The 17,467-nt window shown below is 35.4% G+C and overlaps 1 protein-coding gene across 2 annotated transcripts in view; it reads left to right on the top strand.

Moving 5' to 3' along the window:
* The window catches only part of LOC113230092 (rho GTPase-activating protein conundrum), a 117,344-nt gene that overhangs the window by 85,498 nt on the left and 14,379 nt on the right, over window positions 1-17,467 (top strand). For both annotated transcript variants that reach the window (XM_026463848.1, XM_026463849.1), the window contains exon 3: window positions 6,779-7,017. In XM_026463848.1, coding sequence (XP_026319633.1) covers window positions 6,779-7,017 — 239 coding nt within the window. The remainder of the gene's footprint in view (window positions 1-6,778; window positions 7,018-17,467) is intronic.

A 17,467-nucleotide genomic window follows, 5' to 3' on the forward strand; every position in this document is an offset into this window, starting at 1 on the left:
CTGCATTCTAATTTCTTTTGTGCTAGGCTACATTAGTCATGAGATGCGAAACTACGCTAAACGTCTGAGATCGCTGGCAAGCCCCAGATCTCTTCTAAGAGGCTTTAGAAGGTTAATTTGCCGCGCTATTAGGAATAGTAACTCTATTAACTGTAGTATTTCGATTGTATTAACTTGCGTTAAAGAATTTCGAAAGATCGTTAGCCAACATAATCACTTAGTTTTGTTTACGTTTGTTTATCTTGTAATCGTTTTTATGATTGGTCAAAATATAATGAATCTAAGGAAAACTTCTTCTTCTTATCGTATAAATGGCATTCAACACTATGGCCCAGAACTCAGCCACGCCGAGAGCGTCACCAGTAGCCGCCATTAAATTCTCAAGCGTACAGGTGTAAGGGCACACGGGACACGGTGTGAGATTGCAATACAACGCAAGTTAAAACCATCCGAAAATCGCCACCAAAACAAATTTTCCTTACTGCAACCAACCTGATAACTAACTAAACGATAGTCCCGTGTTTTCTACTAAGTTTTGATTATAGTGCCCTTCTTACCCAACCTTTTGATTATACGGATAAGACAAGCACACTTGCACAGGGATCTTATCAGTCAGGTCCTGATCCCAGATCAACCCGTTAACACAGACGTTATCCGGTTTCCAAAAGGCTAGTGCTTTGGGTGAGTGTCTTGGGTAGGCACGGGAGCTGATTGCTCGCTCACCTCCCGTTGTGTATTGCACAACTAACAATTGCCATCGCTAAGCCATTGGCTCTAAAGTAAGGCTAACTAAACAACAGTAAAAGTGGGAAAAACACCCACAACCTATAAGCCTTTCAAAACTGCCACACAGCGGTCAAACAATGTCATAAAATCCTTACAACCTGCTCTGTTTCAATTAAACGAGAACCAGGCCAAGGTGTAAGGCGTGTCTAATAGTCATTTAAGTTTTACGCGCTCAAGCAGTTTCGCTTTCATTCATTATATCGACGATTGAAAGATAAAAGGAGCTAAGTGACACTTTTGTTTGGTTTGGTTAAGGGACTAAGTGACACTGGTTAATAATGAGTTATACCTTTTGTGACAGGTTTGTGGCACAGACAGCAACACTACTCGCGTACCGTGCAGACCGCGATTGGTACCTGAAGTTTTATTGTCACCTAAATACATGTCAATTACGCTGATTTTGATTAACAAATAATACTGAAACTAAGTAAGATATAAAAGAACCGATTAGAAGGGTTCGTAGACCTCGTTTCGTTCGAAAAATTTTTAACGGAAGCATTTTTTTTTATAATATCAAGTGACATAACCAATAAGTCGTACGCCTGATGGTAAGCTAGACGCCTGTCCATGTCAGTTACTGCGCCACTCAGAGCTTTAATTAGCAAAGATCTGAAGGACACTGCCACTTCCCATGTGCCTGTAATTTATATCCGAAAAAATATTTTATTTACTTTGTGTAACAATCGCAACTAAAAATATCCGTATTGTGCAAAACTATCTTCTATAGTTTATACCTTATTAAGCAAGTTTATATTTTAAAGCTCATGGTAAAGTCATGGTAGGTAAAGTAGAAATAAATGGACAATGCCTCGTTGCCTTATTAATTTGTTTACAGAGGGCGCTGCGCCCGCGCAGCACGCCGCTCATCAGTGGATCCTGTTGCATCCGGTTATAACTTTGTTTAGCTAGTTCAAACTGGGCTCAAGTTGCGTTAATTAGTTTTAATTTGTGGCAATAGGGATTAAAGATACGATGAGAAATAATGTGCGCATCCCTGTAGGCAGTGCAATTTCATTATTTTTATTTAAGAAGACTGACATCAACAATTTGTGGAATTACATTTGAGTGAGTGGAGGAACACTGAATCCTAAAATACAAACTTTCGCTTAGTTTGGTATTTGGTAGTTTTAAACATTTTATATAAGTATCACGTACAATCATAGATAAGTGTTTTGTGTAACGGACCTACTGTTTTTGATTTTACTGGATGTGTATATGAATGAAATAAATATCACTATTAATTTGAAACTGGATGGTGAAGGAAAACATCGTTCTAATTCCGTGAATTAATTAATATGGACGACAACGCACCCGCCGCGGTCCCGACTTAACCCGCACCCGCTCCCTGCATGTTTCACGCTTTAATGTGTGTGACGTTCCATGTCCGTATTGGGCTCGCGTGGGAACTACAGCCCAAACCTTTTCGTTGTGAGAGGAGTCCTACGCCAGTGGGACTATATAGACTAACAAACGTCTTTTTTATTCACATTGCATGAATACGGAGCTTTTTTTATGAAGTGCGGCACTGTCTATCCTCGTACACGATTAAAAAGACCAAAACCAACTAATATGAATTATGACTTCCGAAACCATTGACCTGTTTCTCTAACAAACGCAATTTCTGCCTTTAAAGTTAATTGAGAGATATGGCTGACCCGTTTTATTATTGATGCTGCATTTATTAATAGCCCTGTGGAGAGTGGAGCTAAGCAAAACATCCTGCTCTCTCCGAAACAGAAATAGAACAATTTGCTTTAACTGTAATTGGTGTGGTATAAGCTGAATCATCTAATCGTTACTAGGTAGTTCTATTTGAGTGAATTGCTGAGGTAGTAGGATCAGTTACTGGATTAAAGAGAACCTGCATAAGGCCTACAATTACAATTGTGACACTAACGATGCGCGATTGCGAGTGATTTCGATATTCGACTCGTTAGTAATTACTAATCCTGTCATTTGAATGACAAATTAGTAACCTACTGACTTTCGTAATCGAATGATCTAAATGATCATTCATTAGTAATCCATAGGTGCCTTAGAACATTTCGTCTTTGCCCTCTCTGACATTATGGTAAATACCGTAAATTTAACGAGGATAGGGATAAATTGATAGATATTAAATATATAACTTGGTGAAGGGTTCAGAGTTGTCCCGATCAATTGATTCGTGTCCTCGCCTGTACGGCAGGAGGGGCATTCGGTATCGGTAATCATTCGTGTCGAGTCGAATGATTGTGCTTAGTTAGATTGGACTTAGGCGAATGATTTGCCCATTCGAATGATTAGTATTAGTAACATTCTGAGTCGCGCATCGCTAATTGATACAAACATCGAACAAACTCAAAGGAAAATTCTTTACACTTGAACCAGATACATTTTCGCCAAACGCGGACTTTGCTCTCCTAACTGAAGCTACTAGGCGAAATGTGCACTTAGCCGGTTAGGTATCCGTGTAAGAACAGTCCAGAATTTATTACATATTTTTAAATTAGAAACTACGGCCAGTTATTATTAAGATTTCATGGTATTTAACATTATAATAATGTGAGTTTTAGCGACAACGGTTCTGATAGTAGTCTAGACTTAATGTTCTTCATTATTAATTTATTCTGTTAATAAGAATAACGTTTTATTGGCCAATTTCTGAAATTTTCTGTATCGACCCATACACGTTTCACTGCACGGTGACGGGTCTCCATCAGGGATTGAAAGAACAACGGGAATTTGATATTCAAGCAATGTGAATTTCCCAATTGTTTTCCATCTACCAATTTTTGTTCCAACTGAAAGGAACCATGGCTACGTTTAATGATCTAACATGAAATTACGAAATAGTTTTTGCCAGTATAGTTCGGTCACGGTTCGAGCAGTGATTTTCAATTGAGTGAGCCGATTGCTGATTCATTGTAACATCGCGTCATTGAACTTCGCTAATGCTCAATAATTTGAGGAAATAGAATATTTATCATAAGCTTATTTAAATTCGCATATTTCTCAGGTTAGAGCATATATAATTATGATCTAAGTTTCTCAGGAATAATAATACATTATAATATCATCTGACATATAGGAACAGATCTTATTTAACAATGCTAAATGAATCATTGAACCCTTGCGAGAAATTGGGAGTCTACACTAGCCAACTAGGCCTATATTACAGCTCAACTGGCTCTCACCTTCTGCGACTAGTCTTCAATAAAAACAAATCAATTGTTAGTGTTGAATAGCATATGATATTACTTACTTCGCTGACTCATTTTGGCCTCCGGTACGAGCTGGAATAGCGCGTACTCTCTGGTGAGATCTCCACCCAATTCTCTGCGTGCAGAACGCGGAGGTCTTACTCTATTTCCCGCCATCGGTATTTAGACCGACCAACAGGTCATCGATCACTACAACGTCCCATGTAGGCCCTTTCCCCCCCTATAATAATTAAGCTCCGGCCCAATATCCTCCAGCTTCTGGTTCTTTTGGATCCTCTAGAAATCTTCCGTAAGATTTTGGGACCAACGCAGAGGGAAGCAGATGATATTGTTGAAAAATAATTGAAATGAAGATAAATTGTTTTTATATTATATTTTATGTGCAACCATTTAATTGCATGCTCAAAGACATGTTGCCATTGTTGTCCAGCTTTTGCGATCATAGACGAAATTTTTTGCTACGAAAGCTTTCTAATACAACCAATAAGAGACATACAGAAAAATTTAAGTTCTTTATCCCAATTCGACGAATTATATACAAACGAAGTGATGAGAGCTAAGTAGTGGCTGAAAAAAAAGTGTTTTGGTTAACCGCTGAGTCAGTCGAATCAGTCAGACTATATTTAGAAGTAGCAGGCTCGTGCGAAATATACGCATCCTGTTGCGGTTCTCTTTTGAAGATCCAACATATTTTAACGAATTCATTGGCCAATAACTTGACTCACAATATGTTTCATGTTGCAGTGTTAAAAAAGCTTTAATGTTCTTTAGACTTGTTCCAGTCTGTAGATGACACTTTTAGAGTCGTATTCTAGAACTCTACTCAATGCTCAAGTCAGGATTTGAGTAGACTTGAGTATGATTTCAAGCACTGGAAATACGACCCTAATGGCAAGGACTTGAGTATGATTTTCAGTGCTCACTGTCTCAAGTCCTGACTTGATTATTGAGTAGAGTTCTGGAATACGACCCTTAGATCTACATCAATTGGAACATATTTTATATGACGTGGAAGTAAAGATAGTTATAGCATTTTTGTTCCCAAAATATGAAACACCTGTAGGTATGGTCTTAACTTGTAAGTTTACACGGGATGTTTATTCTTTATTTTTAACCCGAAGGTTAAGAGGAGAAAGCACGGATCAACTCTCAACGTTTTTGTTACAAACAAAAAACAGTCGTCGTGATTCACTTGTTAGAGGCTTTTTTACTTTTGTTTTGTCTGTTCTTTTCGTTAATGCCGCGTTTGATGAATGAAAGCTGTCCTTATTTTTTGCAAATAAATATCAATAAATGAAAACTTGACCGTATTTTTTGCGCACGGCAGTGGATCATCTACAGTTTATATTTATTTCTAAAATCTGAACGGCTTTCCCCTTCGTTTTAACCTGTTAGGGTAGTAAAATCAGATATTTATTTCAATGCACTCTTGAACGTAGCTATCTCTATGGTTACATCAAATTATTTGTTTTTGTCTGATCCGTTACAATAACTAACAGCAAAGAGCAATTAAATAAACCGATCTTTACAAATATCATGAACTAAAAGTACGACGGTTCTTTGTCTCTCAATCTATGATTGATAAGTTAATTATTCATGTGTGTAGGTGTCCTCATACGCTTGCCGGCTTGCTTTTATGGCATCAAATTGAGATGCCGTTATTGCGAATTCATTTGTCGATATGATTTCATCGATGTGTGATGCAATGACCTTAGTTTGAAAGCCTTTTTGTTGGACTGTTAAGAAACTAGTGATATTTTGCTAAGTTGCGTATTTCGTGTTGTCTAGCAAAATGCAAACCTTGTATTTGTTCATTTTCTTGTATTCTCTTTTAAGTTCCTTTTTTAGCTTTCACGGCTGTTAAAGAAATTGTTTTGTATTCGTCTAATCTATCGAATTGATTATCTCCAACCACTGTATGAAATAGCCTGAAAGTCAGAAAATTGTTTCCAAATAAGTATTGGTTTGAATTAACAATTTTGTTTCCGTTTCTGTCTTCTGTCTTCTTTCATAATGAAAGTTCATTGTTTGAGTTTCAATCTTACGACAGGAAAAAATGTCTCACGTCATTCAAATGTTTCAAAGATTTATAACTTATAATACTTACCTTTTTATGTTGACGGGACGTGCATTAGGAAGTGAACTGTAATGTAACAATCAACATCATTAAAAGAATTCCCACAGCTTGACTGATTGGTTATCACCAAAACTATATACTACACAATCTTCCCAGTTTTTTCTTCGGGAAGTAATACCTGATATCTTTACGATGATTACCTTTTTGTACCCAGAAACAGTGGTACCAAAAGCTTTGGTATAGTTTAATAGTTAAAGCGTGCAAATAAGTTCTTTGACCTTCGTATTTTTTACTCGAGACTTCTTCCAAACTACACACACAAAAAGTACCATACATTCATGGATCATATATGATGCACAAAAGCCATGTAAGTAATAGGTAGCTTAGTTTTTGCTGCGTGTCAAGTCGCGGAAGATTGTTTGGATAATAACTTAAGATGGATATGTGAAGGAACGAAGGGCGAAACAATTATTTCTCAGGGTTTTTACAAACTACTGTTCGGTGTGCGTCGGCTTAACGCAAAAACACTAGATGATCAATTTCCGTGGACTATCATCAACTATTTATAATAGTAGTTCGGTTTCCTGCAATTTTATCAATTTGTTGAGGTTATTACGTACTATAAGAAAAAAAAACATGTAGCTGGTATTATACTTCAAAAACAATCCTGATCTTCACCATTCATTCTAACGTTCTCTCTTTGTCCTAACAGAAGGCGAACTAGAAGCGGAATGGCTGCAAGCTGCTGGCCTCGCATCCTTAGCGGCCCCATTCCAAGCTGGTCTGGAAGTGACCGAGGCGCAGTTGGGGGAAGCCGTGAGTCCTCTGCCGAGAGAGCAAGCTGCTGCCGTGCGCAGGCGAGTCAGAAGACTCAACAGGACTGTGAGAAGAAAGAAAGCAGCCTCCAGAGCCAGAAAACCTGACATACGTGATGTCTTCAGAGATTTGGAGGTAAGTGTACCAAAGTTAGTATTTTTTACCAGCACAATAGCATACAAGGAGTTTCAATTCAAGTAAATGCAGTGTAGTTCATGTATCCTGACACAGATACAGCTAAATTTCAACTTGTTTTTTTGTTTGCCTCTAAACTACATAACATGAAGTTGCTGTAATAAAATCTATCAAGTTTGGCTCTTAAAATGTAGATCAAAAAGATAATTGAAAGGTTTATTGGTTTTTTTTATACAAAATCATTAGTTACGAAGCCTCGGGCTTAAACAAGACAGCATTTAATATGCCAGCCATGTGCCAGTAGGTGCCTAAGGTAATTTAGTAACTGGAACTAATGTATATAGGTAGTAAACAGCTGTGTAGGTGGTCGAATGACGATAAGTGTGTGAACATTTTGTCGTGGTCGGCAGTTTTGCGGGTGCATCGAACTGCTTTTTACCACTCTTGCCACATTATCGTTTCGTTTTTGCGATTGTAGTTCCATTGTCTGACAGATTTTAGAGATGATCATTTTTAAGTATAATATGATTTTTGCATAAGTTGCTAACTCTATACACACACATTTACTCAAATATTTTGCACGCCCATAAAGATACACATAATTTAATTAAGAAAGAAGATATCCATAATATTAACCTTAGAACTAAGTCCAAACTCATGGTGCCACGATTTCGTTTAACTAAGATAAACGTTTCTTTTATGGGGAACTGAACTTACAATAAGATTCCGAAGAATATATTAAGATAATAATTTCCTAAGTTTAAAGCTTACATTAAAAGAATTTTAATTGAAAAATCATATTAAAAAATTGTATACTACGTGTTAGATAAAGATGTATGGAAAGACAACGTGAGCCTAGATTCCACACACATTTGATTCAAAGGGTATTCCATAGCATTTAAGTTTATTTGAAAAGAGCAATCCCTAGAGTTTCTTGCTCGTTCTTCTCAGGGAGGTCAGCGTAGTGAACGAGCAGTAGCTTAAAAAATGACGTTTTCAAGTGTAAAAATTTTACCTATGGAATAAAAGATTATTTAACTTTGACTTATATTGGATGATGAAGAAACGCTTGTTTAAAATCTTCGCAGAATATATAGAAATTAAATCTTTTTGATATAAGTTCAAAGAAAACAAAACCACACCCTTTCTCGTTTTCCACAATGACGGCGAGCCGTCGGCTTTTCGATAATATCCCTTGTAACCGCCTTCAAAGGAGGATATCCTCCATTCGACCATATTTTTTTGTGTATGTTACACGATGACTCCTATTATCTGTGAGCCGATATTGATGATTATTTTTTGCTGGAAAGAGGGTACCCTCTTTCCAAATTTAAATGGGTATGTATGTATTAGGTTCGCTTGTTCGTTCGTAATACTTATATTTAAATATGATTTATATTACATATAAATTATTATTAACGTAATATTTGGTTTTATTATTAATATATTTTAAATAATAATATGTAATATATAATTTATTAATATAATAATAGTAATAGAGAATGGTTTTGGCTTTATGTTCGCCTTTTGTAACATCATGTCTTGTGGTCAATATGATTTAATAAATAAATATTTCAGACTGTCATTGCCCGGATTCGGAACTGATAATAATCTGACTTGATGCGCAAACCCTCTTACTGTGCATAGCTTTAGTTTGATCACAAAATTTAAAGATGCAGAAAACAAATGAATTAATACGATAATAGTTTGAACATTCGTAGAATGTGTTATCAAGATTTGTAGCTGTGGAACCGGTTTAGCTTTTTCACATATTAAATGGAACTGATAAAAATCTCGCTACAACCTAACATCTATAATTATCAAAGAATGCCCTCAAAGCGTGATGTTGAGGCAGCCGGTTTCCAAATATACTTTGATGGGAATTTCTCATGATCTCAACTTGACATTGACTTGTCACGTCAAATTATCCAGCTGACTATGAATGCTCTATAGTTCTGCGGAATGTCAAGAATTATTATCATTGGATAAACGCAAACTTTCTTTTGAATGACATTGTGAATTCATACAAGCTTGTATATTGAAGATTATAGGTAAATGGAAAATGGAAACCATAGAGTAGAATACTGTAAATTAAACTTGATTTTTTTTAATAACATGTGACGGGACGAACAAGTCGTGCGTCTGCTGGTAAGCGCACGCCTGTCCATAACAGTTGCAGTGCCACTCAGAGCTTTAAATCGCAAAGATCACCCTGAAGCATAAGTTGACAAGTCCCATGTGCCTGTAATTTCACCTTTATTCTTCAAAACCGGAACACACTAATGCTAAAATTACTGCTTGACGGCAGAAATAAGTAAGGTGGTAGAACTTCCCTGGACGAACACTTTCTTAAGGCGCTCTACTGCTATTAAACTATATCTATGCTAACACTAAAAAAAAGTTTAACTTTCTTCCCGCTTTACTCGTAAGTAGTTGTCAGATTTAGAAGGGTTATATTACTTTTTGTCGCTCTAATAATTCTTTTTTCGTCTGCATGTTAACTAAGCAATGGGTACTTACTGTTACGACGGAGAGTTGGTGTGCAAAGGGCCCGAAACGTTAGATTATGAAATAATAGTTTCATTTCCTATATCATAGAGTCTTTAATTATTGAATCAAAGGTCTAACACAAGGAATAATTCCACCAGGGCAACGAATTTTTCTTTGTGTTGGATTTTTGCATTAATAATTATAACAAACTATTGGAGTATTATTAGGTATCATGGTAGTAAACCATAATATGCATTACAATGAATATTGTAACCTTTCATGTACCCAGCCCAGATGTTGCTCAAGTTACATCCAAAACTAGTTCCATTAGATGTGTCAAGAAGTCTTTTTTGCTCCGATTGCACAGTCAGATTCAAATCTAAACGGGTTTGGTTAACTCGTGTATAAGTAGTAAGCGTATCTAAGTTCTCATTCTGTCTTATCACATGTCACTCAGTGGTTACTTCGCTGTAGAGCGGTAGTCCTGGGATCAACTTACATTCTATAAAGTGGTGAAGTTAGCCGTATCTGTTTTTTGAGATAAATATCATAAACTGATACGTATCGAGTACTTTAGGTTTTTGCGAAACATTTACATGGAAAATGAAAGTATTTATTATTTTAAATATATTTTTTTAATAATATATTGCACACTTTCCAAAGAAAGTGTACGCAATGGCAGCTAAATATACAAAAATCACAATGTTGCTGGACTAAATTGTTATCGTAATTGCATTAAAACGTAACAAATAGTTTATTTATTTTAAGTTTATTCTTAGTTTATTTGTCACCTAAGTAAGTTTAAAAGTACGTAAGAAGTTGAGATTTGTTCCAGTTTCGTTTGTATCGGGTATTTAAGAGGGAGCATGCCAAAAAAGTTTTGACGTTGGCTCCGCCCAAATTTCTGAAACAAATATATGTTCGCGTGACATGCGACAGGAGATGTTGAATTTTGCGCATTAAAAGTACCAAATTCGTTTTAGCGGAATAACTCTAAAACTAAAGGGATTTAAAAAATCCGTAGTGACAGTTCTCGATCATGCATAAATATAATTAATTATCTAATTTTTGTCCTAATAAACTGTAGCATTTCGAGAATAAATCGAAAAAATGTGAAAATTAGAGGTCATTTCGTGATTTTTATCTATCGAGGAAACTTTATTGTTTTATGTTTCTGATTAGTGTCTATGCTTGAATATATCGTGTAGTTACGTATACAATATTTTATTTTTAACTTTAAAGTGGATATACCCCTCTAAAATCAAATCGAAGATTAGGAATTTTTCCTCTGCTCCCTCTTAATGTTCTTTTACATGTAATAAATATACTAGTGTGCTCATCGAAATAATAAATTAATTTTAAGCATGTCCTACAAATTTGAAATGTAATTCTTGTGAAGTTTGACAATTGTCAGCAGCGGATGTCCATGTATGAAGGTGGAAACTGAAAAGCAGCATGTAGTACTGAGGTTCCATCGTTTTCATTGGCACTAGAGTCCACATTTCCGAAACTGTTAACCTTTTTATTGCAAATGTGCTTACGAATAAATGTCTTATTATTTTTATTTTTTAAAGAAGGAGGAGGTTCTCAATTCGACGGTGTGTATTTTTTTATACGTATGTTGCGCTCCGACATTGTGAACCGATTATGATGGTTTTTTTTTTTAAAATAGTATATTGGTCCCATTTAAATTTGAAGAAAATATTCCTCCTCTTAGGGTGGCGAACTAGGGGTTAAATCCGGTTTCGCGCACTTTCCGGTGCTCGATTTTAATAAAACTTGGCAAATAGATGTAATTCCACTAGAGTTCGGCGTTCTTTGATATAATGATTTAAGCAACTTTAAAGTATAAACTTTAAAGTTACTTTTAACGTTTACTACTACATTTTGTAAGTGATATGAAAATTATACTAACCATTAATATCCAGTTTTTTTGTGGTTAGAACATGTTTACTGCTTGGCGCCGTGTACTTGTGAATGATTTTAGAGAAGTCTTTATTGTATTACTTTTACAAATTGGAAATAAATCGAAAATGTAGTTACAAATAATGTTTGTAAGTGTAGTGCAATCAATATTTTTTTAATATAACTATATTTTTAAATCAATAAATAAAATATGGATTTTTTTAAATCCGTTATTGAAACATCAACCACACCACGTGACGTTATTCGTAGGTGTGACGTCATACGTCAAACTTCCTCAAAGTATTTATTTACTATTTATTTATTATTTTTAGTATTTCCTTTGCGCCGTGGTATGGGGTTCTTCAAAAATCGTGTCAACAGGACTCTCAAAGGCTGGCAACTCATAGACACCTCATTTGACGTTGCAGCACAGATGTAACGTTGTCGTGCGACGATGAGCATCCACCAGCAAGTGGCTCGTCTGCTCGTTTGCCTTCTATTTTACATAAAAGAACGTAGGTAAACAAAGAAACGTCGTATTTATAGGTCGCGTATAATATTTTGTGTTGTTTCTCTGTTTTAAATTAAAAGCTGTAAACATTGAGGATCAGGGATTTTTTTTGGAAGTGCACAAAGTTTCTTTACCTACCAATGACATCATGCGTTTCAGAGTGGACAAGTAGTGCCGTTTAATTGCAGTTTTAGGGACTTGATAAAGCTTTATAAATAATCGCAGTACAGAGTACTAAAAAACTGGTCTCAAAAGTACATGGAATTACATCTATTTGCCAAGTTTTATTGTAATCGGTTACCGGACAGTGCGCGAAACCGGATTCATTCCCTAGTTCGCCACCCTTAGGGGTGGAATATTTTCTTCAAATTTAAATGGGACTACTACTGAATTACCCCTCTCTCCAACAAAAAAAAATCATCGAAATCTGTTCATAAACGCGTTATCGCGTGACATACATACAAAAAAAACGTTCAGTCGAATTGAGAACCTCCTCCTACTTTTTTGAAATCGGTTAATAAAGTATTATTTTTCTTAGCTGTATAATTTAATTATCCTTTATATTTAAATACTTTCTGAAAAAGTTGTCCGGTACCCTATTCTGCCGTCCGCGAACTAAAACGTTGTTATGTGATAAAATCATACAATAATCGAAACTCGGTTTTAGAATATTATAAATGTTTGATGATATTTTAACTATATGTATATGTAACACCGATATGTCCAACACGTTAACTAACTTTAAATGTCTTTAAATAGAGAATTTTGAGCTCTATCGTATACCATTTAAACCGATATTTGATTATTTGTTATATAACCTCGTTTTAGGTACTGGACGGCGGTATTGTCATTTTGTGGTTCAACCATAGATATAGGAAAAATGCGTTCAACAGTCGCATTTATGTCATATCGAGGGATCTGAAGCAAACCCCAATAAGTGTGTGAATATTTGTAAAATAAGTTATCTAATTTTTTATTTATTTAATCGTTTATTGTACAAGAAACCCACATTTAACAAAAGATAAACACGAACTAGAAGTTCTGCTTATTTCTAAAAGAAATTTCTTAGTGCTGACTTAAATATGTTATCACGTGGCTTGTGACCAGCATTTCATGTCGTACTTATACACGACCCCTGTTGTTTCCACCTACTGCTCCCGTTTGGAAACTATCTGTGGTAAACTACCTCTCTTATGGTTAACCACAAGAGACATGGACACTGACACACATGAGTTAAACGTCTGAGAAAGTGCTAAAATATTAGCGCATGTCTACTTTTGCTATGTAAAAAACGATCATTGTTAATTGTCTATTGGATGAACACTTTAATATTACTATGTTTTAAGAGGAAAAATTCCTAATCTTCGATTTGATTTTAGAGGGGTATATCCATTTTAAAGTTAAAAATAAAATATTGTATGAGTAACTACACGATATATTCAAGTATAGACATTAATCAGAAACATAAAACAATAAAGTTTCCTCGTTAGATAAAAATCACGAAATGACCTCTAATTTTCACATTTTTTCGATTCATCCTCGAAATGCTACAGGTTATTAGATAAAAATTAGATAATTAATTATATTTATGCATGATCGAGAACTGTCACTACGGATTTTTTTTTAATCCCTTTACTTTTAGAGTTATTCCGCTAAAACGAATTTGGTACTTTTAATGCGAAAAATTCAACATCTCCTGTCGCATGTCACGCGAACTTCAGGCATATATTTGTTTAACAAATTTGGGCGGAGCCAACGTCAAAACTTTTTTAGCATGCTCCCTCTTAATAAAAAATAGTATAAAATTGTAATTTTAAACACACGCCGAATTGTCAGAAATTTCATAGGTAGGCTGGGGTTTCACCATTTTTTCTATATCTATGGTTCGACCCCTGTGTTGTGGATATTCCAAGGCAACGAAGCGTTACTCGTTCGCATTTATATTTACCTTATCTATTTCTGCCACCTAGCACTCATGTGAGCATTACTGCGTTTAGGTTTTGAAGGGTGCTGGGGAAATTACACATGGTACTTTTCAACTTATGCCTTATATGCCTACTTACCACCAGGAACACAACTTGTTCGTCGTGTCACTTGCTATATTTATATATATGTAAAAGAAAATAGCGAATAGCTGTGTAGTGCAATTTGAACGCTATAACTTGAGCCTTTTCAAGGCGAGAGTGAATAGGCATTATTTAGGTGTGTATGCTTCATCGTCGAACTCATCGTCACTTTCCATCAGGTAAGATGGAAGTCAAATGCCAACTAATTATTTTTATAAAAGCGGCTCCTATAACAACACGCCTTCTTTGTACATAAATACACACCCAACGAACTGCATTTACTTGTTTTGGCCCTTTAAATGTAGTTAAAATCCAAAAGATTGAGAAAACAAAAACAAAACAATAAAATCGTCTTATTTATATTTATAATTAATAAACAATTACGAAAGACGTTTCTACAATGTTATCCGATAATAGTGAAATAAATAGATATGTAGACATGAGAGTTCAAAAAGCCTGCCTAATTCGAAAAGAACTAACACACACCCGGTTCAAATTAGCAACTAATAACTGTTGATCTAAACTTATATCACCTTCGTAAATATCTTGTCAAAGTCGAGGCGTGTGAAGCATGTGATGACTTCAGATCTACGGTGACCATTAGTGTCTTTTCTGCCATATTTTCTTAACCAAACTTATTTCTTAATTTGACACAAACATATTAACTAATTAATGTAGTTACAATAATTTGGCAAATGGCATATTCTCAGAACATAACGCATCTGTTTAAAAGAAACGATTATAAATAAATACAAAGAAAAATACTTAATTAAATGAATGAAGGCATTAAAATACTTTTGAAACTTATGTAGGTACCTATTACGACAATACACAACAATTTAGTACAATGTCATAAACTAATCATTCCAAATCAACTTTAATTTCATATATTAAAGTTCAATTTGCAATGTCTAATTTGGATACTCAAGTGCGCCTTAAGTGGTAGCTTGTACAGTATTAGGGACAAGTGATAACTAACGCGTTAGCTCGTTAGATAAACATACAATTAAGGTTCAAGTATTGATGAACTTCAGTTTTTGAATGCATTTTTTGTGAACGAACGTGTTTTGAATATAAATTGTAAAAAAAGAATAGAAAGATAGCTCGTATTTTTCAGCCAGAAAGTGTGAAAGGTGTAAAATAAGTGCTAAACGAATTTTTATTACTCTTAATGAACAATTAAGTACTAAATTAGAGCTCAAGTATTAGAATAAATTACGTAAAAAATTGCAGACGTAACGTAAAAATTACCCAACTGTATTTCATGCGCGTACAGAAATTATTCAAAGCGGACGTTTGGTACGAGCGAAAATTGCTTTGCGTCCGGCGAATTTCAAAACTCAATTAAGTGTTCCATCCACACTGCTGGCAGTTTGCGCTGTGGGCAGTTGCTTTGTGATGATTTAAAAAAAGTAAAATAGAAAAAAAAACTGTAACAATGATTTGTGACACTGTGCGTTTGAAAATGTGCGAGAAAATGGTGAATTGCAAAGGACTGGCACTGATGAAGTCTTATCTTGAGGCTTTGGTATGTTTTTGTTTGTACGCTAATTAAGTGTTTTTTTTTATTTTATTATTTTTATTTATTTTATTTGTGCTGTCGTCGGGTGTATATACGAAATTCACCAAAAACTACATTTGTTTTTTTTTTTTACATTTTTTCGAAATAACCCATTGACTTACAATTATATGGACGTCGGGTCTGCGCTAAAAAGTGTCCGCACTTGTAAGGCGCTAAAATCGTATACAGAGCGCCAAACTCCGCTTTAGTCTTCATTTGTTCTACTGACAGCGCGATACTGCGATGGCATTACAATTTAAATTTCGAATAGGTTGACTTGGGACATTTTTTTCGTGGTTTTTGTATTAGACCCGTCGTCCATTTATTTGTAAGTCAATGAAATAACCTCAAAGATTACAAGAAACGTAAGTTGGTATCACTTGCATACCAAAAGCATACACAAAAAAATAACAAATTGGATTAGATTGGACCTGGTTGAAAATATTTGAGTTAACACGGGCATTATAACGTTAAACCTTAAATACAGGTTAACTAGATATCTGTGTTTCTTAAAACAAGGATAATAGTTACTTCCCATTTTTTTTTATGATATCAAGTGAAGGAACGAACAAGTCGTTTGCAGTGCCACTCAGAGCTTTAAATTGTAAAGGGCACTGCCACTGCGTCCGTCACCCTGAGCATAAAGTTGACAAGTCTCTTGTGCCTGTGATTTCACCTGCACCCTTACCGTTCAAAGTCGGAACGCCGTTACGCTCACTTTATTCCTTTCACAAGGAGTTCTGCCCCTGCTGAATATGTCCCATTTGTTTTGAATGCTGTGATAAATAACAGACTGAATGGTTCAATTGGCGCCCGTGCCTCTAACATTACAGTGACAGTTACCGCTAACGACCGCGCAAAATGTCTGTATACAAAATATTGGTTCTTCTTCTTACGGTGCTATCTCCTACCGGAGGTCGGCCATCATTAGTGATATATGTATTTTAGACACAGCTGCATAGAACAAGGATCTTGTGCTCACGTTGAACCATGTCTGGAGATTATTAATCCACGAAGTACGTCTTCTTCCAGGTGGTCGTTTCCCCTGTATCTTCTTTGCATAATTAATCGGACAGATCATATTTATCATTACGCATTATATGACTAAAGTAATGCAGCTTGCGTTTTTTGACGGTACTCAAAACTAATTTCTTATAAAGCATCTGTAATACTCTTTCATTGGATGCTTATATCCGTCCATGATACTTTCAAAATTCTTCTGCATGTCCACATATTGAATGCTTCCGTCCAGGACTCTATCTCTATGTGACCGATAGGGGCGCTGTATTTCATTTGTTTGTTTATTGAAATATTGCCTTATTTTTGTAGAATATAAAGTTAATTTGCATTGCTCGTTTTAATGTAGTGCGAATATGAATCAAGCCGGGGAGGCTTATGTCTAGCAGTGGATGTGTGTAAACTGATGATGATGACGATATGTTAGAGAGGGCCTAACGCAAGCTAGAGACTCTACCAATTTTACGTATCTTAGGAGAGGATATTGGTCATAGTCTTCCATGGTGGCCGTCCGGCTTCTTGTGAGTTTACAAGTTTTCCAAGGGAACTTTCTTCAAAATGACACCTAACAATCATACATCAAAACAAATGCAATCGAGTAAAAACATCTGTAAACAACTTCACAAGGATTTAGAAACTCAGCTGTGCGTGCTTGCTGCCTATCATATTTAAAGATTCTACGTAATTAATCCCTAAATCCACACGCGTTCCTAATCACGCATCTTGTAAACGTTATTTAATTTCAGTATTTTATATTGCTGGCATCCTTCAATTGGAAACTATTATTGTAAAACTCATTCAGATGTTATAATTGTATAATTATTGCGTTAAAACTTCAGTTATTCAATGTTTTCTGTCACCAGTAGTTGTGGACATGATTATTCATTGATATTGTTTTTT

The sequence above is a fragment of the Hyposmocoma kahamanoa genome, unplaced genomic scaffold, assembly GCF_003589595.1.
Source record: "Hyposmocoma kahamanoa isolate Upper Pololo Valley unplaced genomic scaffold, ASM358959v1 63, whole genome shotgun sequence".
Taxonomy (NCBI): Eukaryota; Metazoa; Arthropoda; class Insecta; order Lepidoptera; family Cosmopterigidae; genus Hyposmocoma; species Hyposmocoma kahamanoa.